At 37.1% G+C, this 21,657-nt stretch overlaps 1 protein-coding gene across 1 annotated transcript in view; it reads left to right on the forward strand.

Moving 5' to 3' along the window:
* The first annotated feature begins 664 nt into the window (after nucleotides 1-664).
* The window catches only part of mspo (M-spondin), a 52,752-nt gene continuing 31,759 nt past the window's right edge, over nucleotides 665-21,657 (forward strand). Inside the window, exon 1 of the mRNA XM_068289491.1 lies at nucleotides 665-1,696. Coding sequence (XP_068145592.1) covers nucleotides 1,108-1,696 — 589 coding nt within the window. The 5' untranslated portion in view covers nucleotides 665-1,107. The remainder of the gene's footprint in view (nucleotides 1,697-21,657) is intronic.

Below are 21,657 nucleotides of genomic sequence, written 5' to 3' on the forward strand. Positions count from 1 at the left end.
GTCTAGGACTATTAACTATTTCGAATTTAACTTTTGTTCAATGTACCTATTTGTAGTTGAAATTAGAACCTTTACACATACATATCAAATGTTTAGAAGTTAGAACTATTAACACTATTTAATTTGACAATTGACCCCAGGAATAAACCAGATTATTGTGGTTTTTGGCTTGGACTAATTTTTATGGTAATCGATTAAAATAATATAAAGCACATACCTATCTTGTTAAGCTTTCAACTTTTCTGGTATAAAAATACATACATCCCCACATTATGAATAAATTGAAAAACGTTTGCAACAAATAGACCTCGATTAGTTTGCTTAAATGGAATATTATTCAACTAACTGACTAATTCCCCAACAATTTGTAGCTTATCTACCTTCCATCTTTATTCACTTAGTATATCAAGGCTCAACAGGCTGTTTTTTGCATTTGTTTTTTATGTTTGCATAGAACAGGAAATTTCCCCAACATAGCAGAAAAACCCCAAATTCCCAAAAGCCATTCTCTCAGAAACATTCTCTCTATGACTCTCCCTCTCGCGGACTCTCTCTCTCTCTTTGTGTGTCACTGCACAGTGTGTCGACTGTTTGATGTCGTTTCTTGGGCCATCCATTTGATGACTGCCGCAACATTTGCTCAGTACGCAACGAACTTTGCACGCAGTCGGTTGATTTTTGGGTGACAAAATCATACAAATTTCTTGACAGAAAAGTTTCTTAACAAATTTTTCAATTCTCACAGAGATTCTCAATAATACGCGCCAAAACAACAACAACAATATATACGAAAAGCATAATATCAACGTACATATATATAAAAGAAGAAGAAAAATAAAGAAAGAAAACCAAAAATAAAGATGAAAATTCGTAAATGAACTTGTGTGTGCGAGTGTTGGTCGGTGTGTGTGTGTTTGGAGTGTGTGTTTTTAAGGCATTTTATTTTTAAGCAGTCGGCAAAAGGGGCAGCAAATGTGAAGTGGAAAATATTCAATTTAATTAAAAATAGCCGACAAAGCCGACTGCATATAACCGAAAATAAAAGAAAACCAAAGAAATCGAGAGGTGGAAAAACGGGAAATTAACTTTGCCACGAAAATTGTGAAAATGAAAGCGAAACCTAAAACAAAGCTAATGCTTCTCATTGGACTCTGTCTGAGTGTGGTAAATGCTCAGCCAACCAGCAGCAGCAGCAGCAGCTCCTCCTTTGGTTATGGCGCCTCATTCATTTCCAATCCGGCCATTTATGCCTATACCGTGGGCAATCAGCAGCAGCAGCTAAAGGATGCTGCCCCAGCAGCCATGGGGGACATCAATTTTGCCACAGCAAACTCAAATTTCAATTCCAATGTGAATGCGAATGGTAATTATCGCTTCTCTGGCACAGGCACGGATTCGGGCTCCATTTCGGACACTGACTATGGATCGGCCTCCTTATCGTCCAATCGTAATTACTACTACACCAACAACAACAACAACAATAACAACAACAATGATGTAGAGGAAACCGATACAGTTTCGGCCACGCCTACACTTAGCACGCCTCCAGCTGCAACGCAACCAGCACCTCTAACCGGTTGCACTTTGGACCGTTTGGCTGTCTATAAGGTGGTCTTGCACACATATTGGACACGAGAGCTCTTCCCCAAACACTATCCAGATTGGCGACCCACAGCCCAGTGGACCAAAACTTTGGGTAAGTGGAATACAGCTTATTAAAAAGGCAATTATTTGAAGCAACTTCAAGTTATTGATTAGAAATAGACCTTGATTAGCACTGAAATAAACGTGTCACCTTTACAAACATTTCTCCTTATAGAGCTAAGAAGTTTAAGCCTATCCAAGTCATTTTGAATGGTTTGATTAATCGACATTTTTTCAAAAGTTTTAAAGTTATCTTAAGTTTAAAAAAGAAATCATCTTTAATAGTATTTCATCTAGAGATTAAATTGAAACTCGGATTCTGCTTCTATGTCTTTAACAGAATCAATTCAACCAGCAAACAAGTATAAAGCTTCTTCATCGATGCCAAAAATACTTTGAGTAGGAGCAGGAGTCGAAGTATATTAGACAATTTATAGATTATTATTAGAATAAGCAGATTACCCACACAATTTGTAAACAAGGCTTTCAAACTTGTTAACTTTTCTTTATAAAACCAAATCTCTTGCCTTAAAATAGAATAGAGTAAGTGTCTTAACGGAAGTACTGTCAAAAAAAGAAAACCCAACATTCGGCAAAATGTTAAATTTGGAACAGTTTGTTTTTATTTTTTTGCCAAAAACATACACAAACAATATCATTTTCTAGGTCAACTATGTATTGGCAATTGGGGGGAAAAGTGTTTATCTCTTTGCCACTCAATCTCTCTTGAAGAAATTGGAGCAAATGTCTCTGTGTTTTGATATGGATCTCATAATTTGTTGGAAACTGTACAGAGCGAGCAGCAACAGTCGACGCGGGTGGGAAGTGGAGAAGTCGGAGGCCGGGAGGGAAACCTACAGACTAATTTGTCACAATGCTCGCAACTTGGCAGACATATAAAAATAAATCGAAAAGCAATTTCGCAGCAAGTTGCCTAAACATTTGGATTTTGTTTTTCTTGTTGTTATTTTGGGTTAAATCAAAATGTGTAGGCAGGCAGGCAATAGGGAAAAACGGATGGGAAGATGGAAAAGGATAGAAAAATAAGTTGATGCCTTTGGCCGCATTGGCATGTCGCTTGTCTTATCATGTTTTTTGCAGATTTAGCTGTCGATTTATAGCACACACACATACACCCACACACACACATGCAAACAATAACAAAAACAACAAAAGAGAGAAAAACCAAGCAAGCGAAAGCGAGAGAGAGACAAGTAAATCTGACAGCTAAACAAGCATAGCATACTTTCAGGCACACAACACACACACACACAGGCAAATAAAAAAGGATAAGCAGGCAGTCAGGCAGCAGCCAAAGTAGGAGAGACTAAGGCAAGGAGCCTAAGAAATGCGATTTGTACGTGCTTATGCGCTATATGCTGGTCTCAGCGTAAAAACAACAAGAAATTGGATAAAGTCGTTGAAGCTAAAGCGATTCCTTTCCCTCCCCTCCAAGTAAAAGGAAATTCCAGCTTGATGTTTTGATTTTTACCCCTGTTGCAGTCTACTTTAAGTTTATTATCATTTCGGTTTTTGTAAATAATAAATATTATCTCTCGATTTTCAATATACATTGATACCTTGCAATATATATGTCATATTTTTAACCATCCCCTAACCCATATATCTTTCTATGGCAAAGTGCTTAAGTGAGCAATTAAAATGACATTTAATGCTTATGCTTTATGCATTTCTTCATCTGTCTCTCTCTTTCTCTCTATACCTCTATCTCTTTTCCTGTCCTTTCTCTATCTTTCTCTGGGGTGACATTTTGTGTGGTTTTATGCATCTGTTTGTGACTTCTCTTTTGCGTTGTTTATAACATAAGCTTGATAATTTATAGTTCTCTCTCTCTTTGAGTTGCAACCATTGCGTATACGTGATTTATCTATTACCACATACATACATATGCTCGCTGTGCTCTATCTAGTACTTATTTTATAAGCTAAAATAATGAACTAATAAATGAATTTCTAAATCCCAATCATTGCCAGCACGACTTATAGAAATATGTATGTAGTTGTATCTTCTACTGAAATTTAGAGATGGTGTTCCTTTCTATATCATTTATAAACATTGCACAACAATCTCTTCTGAATGTCTTGTAACAACAAGGAGTTTTCATACTCTCTTTTCCCCAGGTTGCAAGTCCTTTTCAAAATATAAAGCATCTTCTGGACTGTATTGTGTGAAAAATAAGAGAGATAGAAAGTAAAAATCATGAAATAAAATCCAACGCAAAATTTACGTATGCATTTATTCTCAATTTTAATATTAAAATAGCATTTTCTATATGGTGAGAAAAGGAAAAAATCAGTCAGGAAGAAGATTTTCTCTAAGTAGCTTTCTCTTTGCAGTTTCATTTCATTGAACATGTCTCCCGGATATACGACCACAAACACCTTTCAACGATAGAAATCGTTTTATATTTCACATCCTTTACACAAAGAATATAAAAAAAACGAAACATTTCCATCGATAACTTTGAGTGTTGCGCCCCAAGGAAATGCATTTGAGAAACTATGAAAATATCAGTAGCTCGAACGGAAAGAGGCGGGGCTGGCAAGTGTTTTGCTTGTCACTTTAGCTTAAAACACACTTCCCTTGATAACCGTTTAGTTAAGCCAACGGGCAGGCTGCACTAAGCTACCCCCACTAAGCCCGAAACCCTCCTAAGACTCACAATTGCAAGCCGAACTCTGAACCCAAGCCCAGTTCCATGCCCAAGTCCAAGCATTTGGATCCGGCATGTCAGTTGGCATTAAAATTCAAGCAGCAAAAAAAGCTTAGCGTTGCACTTGCCATGCCCTGGGAAAGGGAATGTGGTGAGGTGAGGTGGGCTCTGTGGGTGGGTTGTGGGGGAGTTCTAGATAGCTGAGGTTCGTGGGCTGTGGGCCAAAGGGCAACGGCTTCCTGCTGCCTGTCATATCCTGTTTATACATATAAATTTCTGTGCGCAGCTCCAACATCCGTTACATTTCAACATAGATAGAGAGAAAGAGGGAAAGAAGAGTGAAAAGTGCAGAAAATGTTGAAAATATATACAACTATTTTCCTTTTGTTTTTGTATGAGTATGTCCTGCCATGCCTCAGCCTGTCGAAGGAGGTCGACATAGGAGTGCCTCAGCAAAAATTTATTATGAATGTACTAAAACTACAAAACAGAACAAAAAGAGGGAAAAAAACTATCATGGAAACAACTAAAGAAAGCAACTGAAAATGCATTTCTTTTGCTTGTTCATCTTTTCTGTCGCCGCCTCCTCACACTCGCCTTCAAATGTCCCGAGTCGGCGACCCAATCCCCAATGCCAAAACACACACACACCCACGCAACATCCACAACCTCGTTCCCAATCCTATTCTCAGTCTCGTTTTCATTCCCGTCTAGTTGTTAAATTTCATTTGCTGGCTGCCCAGGCGACTGTTGTCGCTGTTTTTATCGCAAATTGAAACTGAAATAAAGTTTCTTTGCTTTTTTTTGTGCCTGCTGCCGCTGCTGTTGCATATTTGTTTCGGTTGTTTTACTTTTTTGTTGCCTTCCTCACATTTTTTTGCTTAGCTCTCAATATACACATTCGCGAAGAAGTTTTTCCAACGAAATTTGTTTTCCCCTTCTTCTGCTCAGTATACTCTTTTTTGCTTCCTTTTTTATGGCTTGCCAATGCTTTTTTGTTAAGACCAATTCACAAAAGCTTCGGCCAGAAATGAAATGTTGCATTCGCAATTGCATTTTACTTTTTTTCTCCTTCGCTTTGGCCAGGCCAAGGACTTGAGTTGCAGCTGCTTGCCAATGCACACTACGCAAAACTTCGTCTGGTTCTCTGTGCTTTAGACAAACAATTCAATTTTAATGATCTGCTTCAGAACTCTCATATATCTTGAAATAAAATAATTGTTTGGGAAGTTAAGAAGTTCTTTTGATCCTTTATCGTATTTCAGAATTGCCTTTAAGCAATAAGCAATAGTCCTGTGATGTCAGAGAGCTTTATGTACTTTAGTTGGTTCAATAATCAGTAGTACTTCATCACATGAATATCTTTTCTTCTCCGCTTGGTTTTTTGCCAGTGTAGATATAGATAAATGTATCGGTTAAGTTAATAGGATTTTCTTGTTGCTTGTAAATTAACTCAGTTGCAAAATAAATAGCAAATTGATTGGCATGAGAGGTGGAAGGTGAGGGAGGTTTTTGCATTATAATCTCCGCCCCCCCAACGGCCGAAAAAAAGGAAAGAAGAGAAAGAAGTCGTTGGCTGTGCATTTTGGGGTGTTGCATAAGCTGCGGCGCATTGTGATGCCTGATGCCTTGGCTTATTCTTTTCTCCTCCCCCACTAGTCTTGCCAATGTTCGACTTTCTCGTGGTTAATTGCCATTGTGCCATTGTACGAACATTGGGGCAATTATCCAATATGCCCCCTGCCACCCGTACCTTTCTGCCTGCCTGGCTGAATGCCGTGCGGACAAAAAGGCAAAAAGGGGGCAACAAGCCGTGCGTGCTTTTATACTAGTTTCTGGTGTTAAATGTTTCAGCCGACGGCATTTTCACGCCTTATGTTTTATTGTTTCAGTTTTCAGCTTTTCGGGGCAAACTCAACTCGATTCAACTTGTTGCCTTCATTTAAAATGTAATGCCTAATTTTGCGTTTCGGCAAATAATAAGTTATAAAAAGCTTTTCTCTGTTTCCCCGTCATAAATTCCAAATAATATTTTATGCACTCAAAACACATGTACACACACATAGACTCACACTCACGCCACAGAGTTTTTTTGTCTGGCTTTTTTTTTTTTTTTGTTGTTTTTCTTCTCTCTTGAGTTCCGCTCAGTCATAACAAACTTAAAATGTTTGTAATTTTTTACACGCACTCATAGAGTGAGAAAAAAGCAGACACTGAAAAACATAAGGCAAATGTCTAAGAGCAATAAAAGACAAGAAAAGACGAGAAAAGAAAATGAAGTACTTGAAGGAGAAACATTGTTTTGCTCTTGCTTAAAGTACTCGGTCTCTAGTTGGCAGAACATTTTCCTTAGAATATAATTTAAGAACATTATATGGGAAATATATAGTCAAAGATCTTGGGCAATTTAAATGTTGGCTCGCTCATTCGCATTTCTCTATGCGTTACGAAAGGCATTACAAATTCATAATGCGAGAGAGAGAAAGGCAGTCAACAAGAAGTAGAAAAAAAATCATAGCATACATCTTAGGGTTGCTTCTCGCTCTTGCTCCCCAACAGGTTTCATCTCCGCTGCTGTAGCTGCATACATAAGTACATTAATAATAAATGTAAATTTTTTTACAGCTGCTTGTTGTTATTCCTCTACCGCTATTCCTTTTACCTTTTTTTCTGTACTTGCCGCACTATGCTCTGTGTGTAAATGAAGGGGCAAGCTCGTGCAGAGATTTTTGCCAAGCACTTTTAGGTACTTAGTCCGGCTAAAACTTAAAGTGTTGTAATTAAAAGCAGAGACGATCCTCTAGAGTCGAACCACACCCAGAGCGTATTTCATTTTGCCATCCTCACAACCACTTTTATCCTTACCGTCCCCCCGAAATCTTCTCTCCTTGCATTGGTAAGCTGAGACTTGTCCACATTTTTACTTGTCGTCGTTTGTCTGTGTGTGGGGACAAGGAAAAATCACAGCAAACAAATTTCAGAATTTTGTTTTCGTCTTTTCTTCAGCATTTTTTCCTTTTTATTTTTTGCTTTTCATTTTTCCATTTGCCGCATTTACTTGCATGAATAAATTTCCCGTCTACATGTTCTTTATGTTGTTCATTCCCTCTTTCTACACGCTTTGTGCCATGTCAAATTCGTGTCATTATTCATTCATACATGATTAGACAACACAAAATAGACAACAAACAGGGCTCAGGTCTCGTATTACAAAAGGGGCGAACGAACAGGAGACAGTCAGCCAGCCAACCAGCCAAGCAAAGCATCGCATCGAATCGTATCGAAGATGGGAGCTGGAACTAGAAACCAGACAGGCGCGGTCCTGGCCAAATGGAAATTAATGAATGAAATTTGATATAATGTCAGTTTTGGTTTCGCCCCCGTGTTTTTTGCCATACATATTATGGTAGTCTGGGTTATGCAATTTTTTTTTTGGTATTTTAATTTAATATATTTTTAAACAATTTCTAGGCAATTTAAAGAACACACGTGGCTACTTATTACCATTAGTCAAATGTTGACAGCAAAGGTTAGTCCAAAGCCAGAATAAAGGAATGTACGAAGTTAAAATGGGTTGCCATAGTCAATCACTAAGCAGCATTAACGTTGTTGCCTTTAATTAAGATATCAAGGAGGATATGATTTCTTAAACCTGAATTACAGAAAACCCTTCTAAAAATGCTCACCCATCTTTCAGGATACCTTCTAGTCGATAGGGAATCCAATCTTAAAGACTATTAGGAAATTTAAAGTATTTTTATACATATTTGTATATTTCCATATTTGTTGTTTGTCATTTTAAACGGATTTAACCCAATTTTTAATTTGGCATTTATGAAACATTAATTTTGCATTACCATTTTATTATTTTGCGTTTTTTTCTCCGTGTTTCACTCTCCCGTCGTGGTGGCATGTTTAATTAATTATATTTATATGCTGGTTTTAACAACAACGTACGGTTATGCCCTCCACATGGAGGACAAAAGTCGGGGGAGATAAAAAACTGGAGCGAAATTCAAAGTAATTTGGCATAAATTAGCCTAGGCTAATTACAAATAAATTGCGCAATTTGTTTTGTAAGCTCCTCTGGTGGAATTAAATTCAATTAAATATGAATTGCATAAGTGGAATATGTTTAATCAGTTCATTTAAAAAAATAATAATAATAAGAATAATACAATTCACCTACAGGTACACCAACAGACCGAACAAAACAATGAATTGAATACAAATTGGCTTATGTTTATGTAATAAATGAATTCATTTACATTTGCTACACACCTCTCGCTCGCTCTTTCCTTGTCTCTCTCTCTTTTTATACCCTTCCAAAAAGGATCTGTACGGTTTTCCACTTTCAGCAAGTAATTTAAAAACCTAAAAGGGTATCTGAATATCGTAATGTTTGAAGTCAACAGAGCCCTCTGAATAGTTTTTCTGCTGACAAATTAATTCGTAAAAATTATATGATTTTTTCCGAAGCAATTTTTTATAAATATATATTCTTTTGTTTTCTGATCTACCACAAGCGCATTTGCTTGTTTATTTAGTCATTGTTATTATTTTGTAAAATATTTACACATATTTTCCACGTACGTACACAGTTTTTGCATTTGTCAGCATGAAAATCTGCGTATCTTGATTTATACAGAACAATATGTAAATATAATATGTAAAGAAATTCTCTTAAAAGTAGCAACTGTCAGTTACCCTTCAAAATAGAGACAAAGAAGCCCGATTCTAGGAATTCTCTATTCAAGTTAACTAGATACATTTCTGAGTTAATCAAAGTTAGCAAAACCTTTGCGAAACTTTTTACTTAGAACAACTCATGAACCCTTCTTTAGGACAGGGTATCAAAGTGAAATCAATAAAAAATTGCACACAGACAGCAACAATTGGAGCAGCAAATTGAGATTCTAATTAACTGTCACACATAAATCAAAAGTTCAGCCATAAAAATTCATAAAAAAGGAGAGAGCAAAAAAATATATTCAAATAAAAACCAGCCGCCTCATTAATAATGCATTTACAGGAACCGCAGACAAATGAAAACCGATATCAAGAACCCTTCAACAGAATTTATGTCAGGGCACACAACCTAGGAGAGAAAGAGAGATAGAGGAAAAGTTGAAATTGTAAAAAAGTATCTCATAGATGCGCTGGCATAGTTAACTGCTAATGGCAGTCTAATTAGGCTGACCGCAGAAATGGGTCACCCACGCAAACGGGTGGGTCCTTCCCCTCACATATACATTCATACAAAAAGGGTTCTTACTCTCTGTCTCTGTGGCACATAAATTTATGCTTATTGCTGCTATCTCTCTCTTTGGCAAAGTTTAAGCCTGGCGCGCACCTTTTATTTCTGTCCTCCTTCTTTTTGGGACTACATAAATCTTTGCCAGGTGGGTGCGTGCATTTCCAACTCTTAAGTGAGTTGTTCCTTCCTTTAATTTTCTCTTGTTTTGGCCCCAGACAACTCGCAGACAACATGCGTGTGTAGCAGTGTGTGTGTGTGTGTGTGTCAATAGGCAACTCGCAAACACACAAAACTTTGTTTTGTCTGTCTGTGCCTAATGTGGTTGGTGGTGTATGTTGGTTGGCTGGTTCGAGGGCGTTTTCTTGGTTATGTGGGCGTTATTTGGTATTTGTCTGATTCTGGTTTTGCCCCTAAAGTTGTCCCAAGGCTTTCCCTTGAAAAATGTCTACAAATTATCCCTGAAAGCAACATACACAGCCAACGGCCGTTGGTTACATTTTCGTTCAAAAAATTAAACAAGGAAGCAAAAGGCAAGCAGCAGTTTTCCTTAGTTTTCTAAAAATATCAAATTACTCAAAACAGGGAAAATAAAATCCAATTAGAGTGAACTCAAGATGTTGGTTAGCTCAAGTTAAAGCTAAATGAATGTTGTTAAAATAAAATATAAAGTTGCTCAAGTAGATAGCCACTTTAAATAGAATTTTACCTGAGAAATTCATACTGTAATAAGAAATTCATCAAGGGTCTTAAAGCCAGTTGCGGTTCGATCCCCTCCCAGCTACTACGCCCCTGCTTACACGCACGATATTCCACCTATATCAAATCAAAAATGCTGCCTAATTTTCTTGGCATATTTCCCTTGCTTAGATTTTGCTACCCTTGTGAGTTGTTTTGGTTTTATTCTCATCGTCTAGCCCTGTCACTTTTCGAGGGTCTTGGTTATGCGAGAACACGCATATGGCCTTTCCTTTTGCCGTTGTGTGTTGCCCTTATCAATCGTCAACGTCATTGTCATCAACGATTGCCGAGAGTCTCTCCCCCTCTGTCCGCAATTGTGGCACTAATTAAGGCCAACGAGAAAAGAAGCGAACAAAATATTAGAAGAAATGTTCTTACATTTATTTTTATTGAGAGCTACGTGACACGTCTGAATAAATAAATATTTATGCCCCAACTTCCACCTCTCCCCATCTCTCCCTCCCTCTCTCTCTATCATTGACTGACTGAAAATGAAGTAATAAAACATAAATTCATTTAATTAAGCAATTTTATGTGACCGAAAAAAAGGAAAACTTAACAAGCGAATGGCAAATATTTGACGATAGTGAAAGCAATTTATAAGGATTATGCCCCAGGGAGTGGCAATATTTTTGTTGTTAGTGAGGAGAGAAAGGGGGGTGGGGGAGAGCTGTAGGCAAGGGGCGTAAAAAAAGATCAAAGCTGTGGAAATTATATAACTTTTCATTTTTTTTGGTTGTTTTTGCCTCATTTTTTATGGTCAAGATGCTGGTTCAATTTTTATGGTCAATCAGGCGAATAATAAGATAAAGTCATTGCCATCGAGAGAGTGAGAGAGAGAGAGACAGAGATAGATTAACGATAAGAGGAAGAAGCACTAGGCGAAAGAGTACCACAAAACTCAAGAGAAGTGAGCCGATCAAATTAACCATAACAAGTGGCTAAAGTAAGCAAACGCAATGCATTTTAAATGAGCCAAGGCATACCGTACCAAAAGGGAAACCAAAAAGGACACTCTGCTGAGTGGAAGGAGACAAAAGCGGGAAATGACACTCTCAACCGCGCAAATTGTCAACATCGCTCAGAAAAATAAACAAGAACCAGCTTGGGGGGATGGGCCCCAAAGAGCTGCCCCTGGTCTCCATTCCCATTCATAAAGTAACCGATGCCTTGAGGGCAACTGCAGGCCAACTTACCCAGATCCTGTCGAGTGCACAGTCAGAGCCCATTAAGTGTTTATAATGCGGCAGCAAAACACCAACAAAAACAACAACACGAACAAAACAGCAAACAGCTGAACGAAGGCACTTCAAAAGCTGATGAAAATTAAATGAAACAGAATTTGTAAATTAAATAAGTATTACCAAATGGAAGTTCACTCCCTTGGCCCCTCGTGGTGGAGCTGCTAGAAAAATACCTTAGCAAAAAGCTTATTTTCTCATTACTTTCTCTCTCTCTCTCTTACCTTAACCTAATCAGAGACTTTGTCCTCTCCTTCACTTCTTTCCTAGGCATGACAATGTTTAGACTAGATATAATGAGGGTGGAATGTTAGCAGGCCAATTCGATTTATTTATGAGTGCAAAAAACAGTTTTCTTTCGAGCGTGATTTTGATGGAAACCAAATAGATTTATATACCTATAATTTAGAAGAAAATTTAAAGCTGAAGCTATTAGCTGATAGTCTTTTCTTTAGGTGGAACCAAGTAATTCTAAGACCTGAAGAAATTGGATTGATTGGAACCTCACCTTTTCCTTGGTCCAGATTTCATCTCCTAAACGCAACATTTTGAAATATTGTATACTCCGTGTTTCTGTCCAAGAATTGATTGGTCAACATGTGGCCTACTGAATTGGTGTCTATTAGGTTTCGTTTTTGTTTACTAAGCTGAATATTTAAAATACGTGGGGCAAAAGTTTTGCCAATAAAAAAATTTGAAAATTTGCTAAAGCGCTAAAAAATGTACTGAGAATGGATGGATGGACGGATGCATGGGATGGAGGGAGGTGGCTGGGGATGGCTGCTGGTGGCTTGGGCGTACAGGAAACTTGGCTAAGCGTAAATAAAGCAAATAAACTTTTGGGCCACAAAACACCCAAGGAAGGCAAGTTGCTTAAGTTGTTGCCTTGCCAGGCAGACAAAACTTGCTCTTAACTTGGCTTTGAGACAGTCTCAGAGTTTGCTTAGTAGCCCAAAAAACAAAAAAAATAACGGAAAACAAAAACAAAGCAAAGCAACACACACACACAAAAACCCAAAAAGAAGCGTAGCTTACAATGGGGCGCACTTTCTCCATGGTGGCTCCTTCTTCCTCTTCTAGTTCTCCACCTCTCTGTTTTTTGGTTTTGGTGTGAATAATGCTGCTGTTATTTATGCCTCAATGCGGCACGCCTCTTTCTTATTCTCCTAGTGCCATGGCTGCTAACAAAATGCCACAAGAAGAAAAAGAAATTGCAATTTCCACGCCCAAGTTTCGGGCACTTTCACTTTATGGGAACTGCCCCCCCTGTCCTGTAGAAGAACAAGAAAAAGATGGCAACGACGAAGAAAGAGCAACCCCATGTTGCTGCTTTTTATTAAAAGTTTCTCTCATAGCCAACGAACCAACAATGGGCACATTTTTTAAAGTGTTTTTTATTGTCGCGTTAACCGACCGCAACGACTTAACCAAGGGTCCTAGGGAAGGCTATGGGGGTTGGGGGATGTGAGGGGGACCCAACTCTTACGTAAGTGTAAATTATTGTTAAGGTCAGAAAGTTTTGGATAAAAAGTTTCCAATTTCTTTTACATTCCTCTTTACACTTTAGTTCTTCTTTGCTTTCTTACCCATTCATTCTCAGTAGTTGGCCATAGACTTAATACCTTTAACTAAGTCAACGTAAAAGAATAATTTTCATTGCATTTAGCTTAATTAACAAAGTGTTAATAAAACTGCCATACTAACTTTCAATTAATTTTGCTTTCACGGCAACACAAAATTTGTTTAACTATGCTAACGACTTGACCTGGCCAGAACGTGAACCAGAACCAGAGCCTCACACGAGCCACAAGTAAAAGTAATAAACTCGTCCTTCTTGTTGTTGTTGCTGTGCATATTTTTTGTTTTTGTGGCGGTGGCCGCTTTTAAATAAAAATTTATGTCCTAGACGGTGCAACCAAAAACACTTTCACTTAAGCCTCAGTCTGTGTCCCATTCCTCGTATTTCTGTTGCCATTTTCCCTGCCCTTTCACTTGACATTTTGAAATATGTGTGTGGCCTGTATCAGCAATTAAGTGTAGGAAAAAAAAGGGAAAATGTAGTTGAAAATATATAAATCGGAGATACCCTTCAGAGACCTGATCAAAATCTTGCGAGTGTCAAAGAAAAAGTGCCAAACAAGCATTATGGGCAATAACAAAACTATATATTCTGCCTGTCAACTGTACCTACTAACTTTCCTTTTCCTGCTTGTGCTCTCTGTTATTGCTGCTGCTGTCACTGACGGTGACTGTACTTAATGGTTGGAGCGAGTTGGCATTGATGGCCCTCATATGATTTGTTGCTGACAATTTGGGAGGCTTTTCATGTAAAAAGAATTCAGAAATTAAATTGTAGCGCACCGTACCCTGTGATACCCTCTACAAAGAGTTGCAAAACGAATTGAAATCACGTTTACACTTGATTCTATCCAAATGATCCTGTGAACTTACAAGCTTGATACGTTTTTTAATCGGTTTACCCATTACATGGGTCTGTCGTATATACTCCTTAACATCTTGATTACAGGATATGAAAACGAATGAAAAAATGAGAGAAAACTGAAAAGAAAAAAAAAAATGCCGCACTAATATCGTTGGGGAGTAAAAGTCATCAAATTTTAATGCCAGGCAATGCGGCCAAAAGGTTGAAAGTGCTTAAGAAACAGAAAAAAAAAGAAAGAATGACAATTCAGCACAAATATGTAAGTACAGCAAGGGTAGAGTTTGAGGTCAAAAGGTCCCTAAAATCAAAGTTACACAGCAAAAATCAAAAGCTACTGAGAAAAGATGCTAATTTTTAATCAAAACTGCAAAATAAAAGATTCCATTGAGCTGCAAGAGATTTATTAATAGATATATATAGATGTATTTAGAATAAAACATATATTTCAATCTGTTTTAGTGGGAATCAAATCTATACAGTTGAGATGAATTTTATATTTAGCTTTCTCTTATCTGTAGAGAGTATCACAGATATAACTTATGAGTATATCACAATAATCAAAAGGTATTTTTTGGGTGAGGGGGAGGGCAGGAGGAAGAGCCATCTCATTGTATTGTTGTGGCCAACTTTTGAGTGCAAAAGTTGAGTTCAACTTGTCATACAACCAAAAAGGACATTCTAACACAAAAGGGTTGGCTCTTAAACCTCTCATTGTTGCTGTGTGTGTGAGCTGAATTATGTGCTCAGCAAACAAACAAACAAACAAACAAATAAAAGGCAAAAATTGATTGTTGCATTGCATACTTTTTGGGGCTTACTGGCTTTATAATCATGACTCCCCTTCGTGTTCTTTTTTTTTTGCTGTTCGCAATTTGATATCATAAAAATTTATGTCCTGCCCCTTTCTTTATATTCCGAAATGCCAGCACCTCTTCCTCCTGGGTGTGTGTGTGTGTGTGTTTGTAAGTAGTTGAGCATGAAATGTAGAATTTATTATGTTATCGCTTCAACGATTTACTTTATCGATTTTAGCATGAAGAAGCGAAAAAAAGAAAAAAATGAAGCGTAAAAAGGGGAGAAACATCCTGAAGCTATCCAGATTATTTGGCAGCTTCCCTTTTTTCGTTTTTTTTTTTTTCTTTTGAGTTTACCTTTAGGCTTGGCTGAGACAAATATTATGACTTGGCTTAAAGTGAAGTGAGTTTGAGTTGACTTTGATTTCAGCTTGAGGTAGGTAAACCTATTGGTTTAATATATTTATTAAGTCCTGCCACTTGTCTTATCACAGAGCTTTATGCATTTTTAATGAATCTTCTACACTTTGATGTAGCTGAAGAGATAGAGAGAAAGAAAGGGAGAGAGAAAGTTGGGAAGTTAGCTTTTGGAATTATTTTTGCAATTTTCCATCAACAACCGAAACTTTGACGCAAATCAATTTATGTTTTAAAAATTCAATCAAATTTTGCTTTGGGGCCCAAGTAGAGGGTGACCGAGGGTGTGGCAGATAGGGTTGTGTGTTTATTTATATACATGGTTAGGGTTGCAACTGAGATCTGTATGGACCGACCCTTCGTGGTGTCCTGTCACTGAATTGATAATAATTGGATTAGCGCATCATCATGTTACCCAAAGCGGAGACCAGAGCGCTGGGTTTAATAGTGGCCAAAAGAGCTTACGCCACGTTGGCTACGCATCGAAGCATCCAAGTGATATATATGTATGTCTACATAGATGAACGTTTGTATGTATGTTTGTATGTTGTGTGTGTGAATGATGGCAAAAATATTCAACGTTTGCCATATTTTTTAATATTTTGCAGGCCGGGAGTTTTGCTTCAGCGATTTTACAATTTATATGGCGACCTAAATCTACTCTTCACACACACAAACACACATCCACACAGAAATATGAAACCATAGTCACCCTGAGAGCTTCTAACCGCCGCACTTTATGCGCCCTAAAGTATTCATCACTTAATTTCCACGTGCTGCTGCCATTTTTGGAAAATTTATGACTTTGCCGAGTTTTACCACTCAATGTTGTTGCTGCTGTTGTTGTTGTGCCAAAATGGTTGCCGATGTCGTCAAATTTTTTGCAGTTACTGTTGTTGTTATTGCTGCTGTTGCCGAATAGAGAGCAAACCCCTTTTTGTTTGGCCCGTTTTGCCAGCTGTCAGCGCATAAATAGAATTATGTCAGGCTAATTGAATTTCGCCCACGCCTTGACATGGATTTATGCACTAAATGCAGTTTCGGGCTTCGCAAATGGATCTTCCCGACGGGCAGGGTCATGGTGCGGTTCAGTGGGAGTTAGTGGATAATCAAATTGCTTGGTTTAGAGTTTTCAGCTTAATGAAACTCGTAAAAGCAACTATAAGCAACAAAATTTTGTTAGCCAACAAAGATGTTACTTGAAAGAGTTTTCTGACGAATTCGTCATGGAAAAGTTAATTTAATGAGCGTGAGAAGTGTTCTGTTACTGTAGATTGAAACTGGTGTATGTACAGTCAATATTACTTAATTTGTAGGAGGTTGGGATGCTTATAGGATATAATAGGATGATTTTTCATAATGTATTTGGTTTATTGAACACCAAAAGCATTCTCATTTTACCTTTTGGAGAACTGGCTATAATGTTATAATCATAGGATAAGAATATTTGATATTAAAAATTGTGTAAAATTTTAAAACTGAAACCGTTGATTAATGTATTAATTTTACTTATTATTTATCGATTCATTTTACTCACTTTATTCTGTATGTGGGAATAATCGAATAAAGACTTAGTTAAGTAATAATAATTAGTAACATGTTTATCGTATAGTCAGTATCTGTACAAGAAGATTCTTGTACTATAATCAATTATAAATCAAGCTTCAATTCAATTAACAATTGCCAATCAGTAATCATCCCAAATACTAACAGTTATCTTAGATTTCCATATTCCCATTTAATCTCTTGTTTTCATTGTCAAGGCTTCTAAATTAAAAATACCCACAATTTGTTGATTGTTTAATAAAATTGATTATACGTTTGACTAATTGAGGAAAAATGTTCTGTTTGCATTTGTGTGTGTGTGTGTTTTTCTATGGATGATAAATGTTTCTATAGTTGATTGATTTTTCCTTGACCAATTAAATTTGCATAGACTGTGTAACAGTTGTGCCCAATTTGTGGCTTTTTGGGTTTTGGTTTACGGTCAGACTTTTAAACTGTCATTTATCTTTTTGCGGCATTTTCATAATGATCTTTCCTTTACTTTTGCTTGCCGACTGTTTGATTCTTTTCCTTTTGATTGATTTTGTGGTTATCTCTGGCAAACATATACACAGTTCCACAATTTAACAATTTTCGCATTCATTTCTCGTATTCTGTCACTTTGGACAGAACCGCATGGATGTCTGTGGATAAAATAATGAAGATTTTTCGGTTTTATCAACCAACGCTGCGGGCAGATACTATTGCAGGGGGTGGAGGGTGGGTTAAACGCCATACAAAACTGCTGGTTGCAATTCAATTTCCTTTTTTGGCAACAACCAACCAAACCAAACCAAACCAAACCAATCCAAACCAGCCACCCAAAAAAGTATGCAACACAAATTGTACACAATTATATTTTGTTATCTGAAATGAGCATGAAATCTATCGAAACGTAACGAATTTGGTATTGAACGTGCCTAACTGTTAATGCGGTTATAATACGCCAACGGATTATCATTGATTATAGATGTGTGTGCGTGTGTCTGCCTTAGTGTGTGTCCTGTGTATGCTATGTATGGGGGCAGATGGTAATGGTAGTATTGAGTTGGGGCGTTGGCACGCCCTCGAGGCACAAAAATAACTGTTTGTGCGCGTTGAGGCACAACTTTGCTCTGTCTCTCCCTCCCTTTCAGCGAACTTTGTCGAGTATGTGTGTGAGACAGATAGAAGTGGTGGAGTGTGTTTGTGTGTGTGTATATAGACATAATTTCAATTTTCATTTGGTATTAATGTCTCTGCTCGTTGTTTGTATTTGTGTGGCAATTCATATGTTTGTATGTGTGTGTGTGTGAGTGTGCACAAATTGCCGCAACGTTGTCTACTCTGTGTACATACAGATATATCCAGCGGTCTGAGTAGGTGGTTAGCTTAGCAGAAGGTGGAGCAAGAGAGACTGAGTGGGAGGTGGCAGGGGGTAGTTTGTTATATATGGCTACAAAATGCGGTATTGGCAAAATCCCAGGAGCGCGCTTTAGTTGATAGCAACAGCAAATGAGAGTAGGAAAAACTAGTTACGAGTTAGTTAGAAAATGCTATACTGAGTTACCGAGGGGTAAGTGGCAAGGACAATGCCAACAGAAAGAGACCAAGTGGCATTCGAGCTAGAGAGAGGGGAAAAATCCATTTCATTCTGATGTTTTTTTTTTTTGTTTTTCCTTGCGAGTTTTATAAATGTTTTGATAAATGGAATAAATTCATTTTTTTTGTGCCTTCTATTTGTTGCAGCTTGGAAGAGTGAATATAGAACAATTTTTATTTTATTTAAAATGTTTGTAGAATGTTGGAACAAAATGGAAAAGCTAAAATATTAATTTGAAAAAGTATAGTAGAAAGGCGAATGAAATCTGTTTTTATCTTTAGTTTAGAAAAGTTTTAAGTAATTAACAGGGGAATAGAACACAATGAATCTAATATTAACATTTCATTAGAGATAAAGAACTGAGAAATATATTCCATTAAGTATTTGGGCAAATAAAACTTAAAGAGATGGTTCAATGAAGTTTAAACATTTAAAATAGTATATAATAATCCATTGTTGTATAATATATATACATACATATATGTTCACATTTCAGTCTTCTATTGCAATCGCAGTTTAAATCAGTTTATCAAACAGTTTAACAAATTGTTTAAAATGTGGCAAACACTCAAATAATTTCAATTTATATATTTTTGTTTTCTTATTGTTATCGGTAATTAAAAACTCATCAGGAGAACTTTTTCGGCGGCTTATTCATTTGAAATGGCAATAATTTGCACACAAATGGCTTTTAATTAAAAATAAATATAAATTTTTAGAGCCTGTTGCCACAACATCAACTTCAATCAGAAAATCTCACAAACTTGAGAACCAACCACAAAATTTACATTGCAAATCAGTGGGAGGTAAAAAAATCAAAACAAAATAAAAGAAAAGACAAAGTCCTAACCTCTCCAGAGACCAAAGACGAGACGAGACGATGAGGAAGTCGACGACGAGGACGGCGACGATGATGACAACAGGAGCCATTAAGTAAACCAATCAAAGTCGAAACTTGGCCGCAAGAAAGAATTTAATAATAACAGGATAGGCCCTACTATACACTACACACAACAGGGAGAAGGGGAGAGAGGGGCTCCACCCCCGCCTCCACCTCACAAAATGGCCAAAGCAAAAATGCAAAATACAAACAGATTGTTTGGCCAGTAACCACCATTTCCTTCTTCATCTCATACCACCTACCCCAACCCCCACACATAGCTGTTCCACATCCGTTTCGAGATGAGGGCAGAGGAATGGAGGACGGGTTCGCTGGACCAGAGTTCGCCGTTGCGTGCTTAATTAAATGATCATCATTTGCGCGCAATCAACGCACAAATAAATTTCACCATGGCTCCGCTTCGTCTATGGTTTTTTTTGCTGGAATCGGAGCCCTCGTTCGGGTCCTAACCCAAGGCATCGTTTGGGTTTTTAGTTGTGTTTGTTTGCTTGGTTTCCGCTTGAAATTATATGCCGCTGCTCCTGTTCTTGTTTCTATTCTTCTCCTTCTCTCCTCTTCTCATCTCGCTGTCTTGTTGTCTTAATTAATTCCTAATTTTCCTTTGGACAAGTTTCTTTGGTTTTGTCTTGGCTTGGGTTTGCCTTTGCACTCGGTTCGGTATGGCTTTGACTCCTTTTCTGGCATGTTTAATTGAAAATTTTAGCTTCAAAGCAAATTGCTATGCTCGGTAAGGGTATTTGGTGTTTTCTTCGTTTTTTTTTTTTTTTTGGCGGGGGGTTTGGGTATTCCATGACCATTCGCCTTGTTGCCTTGTTTATGTCTTTGGCATGGCCAAAAGTGGCAGGGGATGAATGATGGATTGAGAGGGGAAGGCTGTCCTTTGCCAGCTGCTGGCCATTTTGTTTTGACAGTCACTTTTTATTTCATTTGCATATTGCTTTCGCACTTACTTTCTTCTTCTTTTGTCGTTTTGCTTTTGGTTATGGCTTTGTTTATGATTTCGTATTACGTTTCCTTTTATTAACGCATTTTCAATTGTTGGTTATAAATTTGATTACTTTTCTCCGGATCCGGATTACGACCCTTGGCCGAGTCGCCTTTCTGGGCCATCAATTAGCTGCCCATTCGACAAAAGTACCCAAACCGTTCACAAGACTTTTGCGCTGCAATTGTCGGTCGAATTGCTGAAATTTTTCGATATTAAATTTTACTACCCTACCAAATTGGGGTCAACCAGTTTTTGGCAAACAAGTGAAAGATGAAACATAAAGAGGATTATTTAAGTAGTTAAGAGTGCATCTCTTTATAGTAAGATGATCTATTTTTCTTCATTCTTCTAGCAAGTTGGCACACAAGAAATGAGTCTTAATCTTAAATTAAAATACTTCTTAAGGAAACTTTGTTCAGCGATAAAGGCAATATGTTTTTTTTTATTGATTTCAAACTTATGTGAATATAAAGGGATAGCAATCTTCTGTAAGTAATGGGTCGATGAAGTAATTCGGGACAGAAGCAAGCTAGAATCTCTGCATATCGAATAATAATTTGCATCCAATCTACTGTGACCTTCACTGGGTTAAGTTCAGTAGCTGCATATTACTCATACGCCATGTGTCATAATTTGATAATAATTTTTCAAAATGCATTTGTGCAGTCAATTGTAATTGATTTTTGGTAAACCAAATGTATATATTTTTATACGAATATGTATCCATTTTTAATCAGCATTTACCTGTTAAGCGATTTCGGTTACTGATTGGTAATTAATATCGCATAATTCAATTCATTTCACTCATACATACATCCACACACTCATACAATGAGTATATGTTTCAGTTTTTACATTTTAAGCAAATAAATGTGCAAATGTCATTAAGTTGACTTGCCATATGCATGGCCACATTTGTGTTTTCCATCTGATTGGCTTACTCATTTACATATTCACATATGTATGTATGAATGTGTGTGTGTGTATCTTATTAACTGCCTTTGGTTGCCCCGTTCTGACAATTAACCCGAATTCCATGGCGAATAAATGAGTTTTACATGCACTTCATGTGCAAATGAAGTTTATCTGTTTTCCATATTGTTCTATCTGGTTTCAATTTTTATTTTTGTTATTTCATTCCTTTGATAATCTTAATGAATTTTGCTTGTTTTGCAGTCCAACAATTTCCAATTGGTATTTCCATAATAATTCAACATTTAGTCATTAATTTTGTCAACCATTTATACTGTGAGAAGAATATATACAAACCTCAATTTCAAATTAGAAATTCATCCAAATTTTTACTTATAAATGAGAAATGAGAACTCTTAACAACTTTTGCTTGACTATTTAAATCTTAAAGTTAGTACAATTTAAAGCTGTGCCAACAATTCGTTACTAATCTACCTTTTTTTTGGTTTCTTGTTTATTCT

The sequence above is a fragment of the Drosophila tropicalis genome, unplaced genomic scaffold (assembly GCF_018151085.1).
Source record: "Drosophila tropicalis isolate 14030-0801.00 unplaced genomic scaffold, ASM1815108v1 contig_593, whole genome shotgun sequence".
Taxonomy (NCBI): domain Eukaryota; kingdom Metazoa; phylum Arthropoda; class Insecta; order Diptera; family Drosophilidae; genus Drosophila; species Drosophila tropicalis.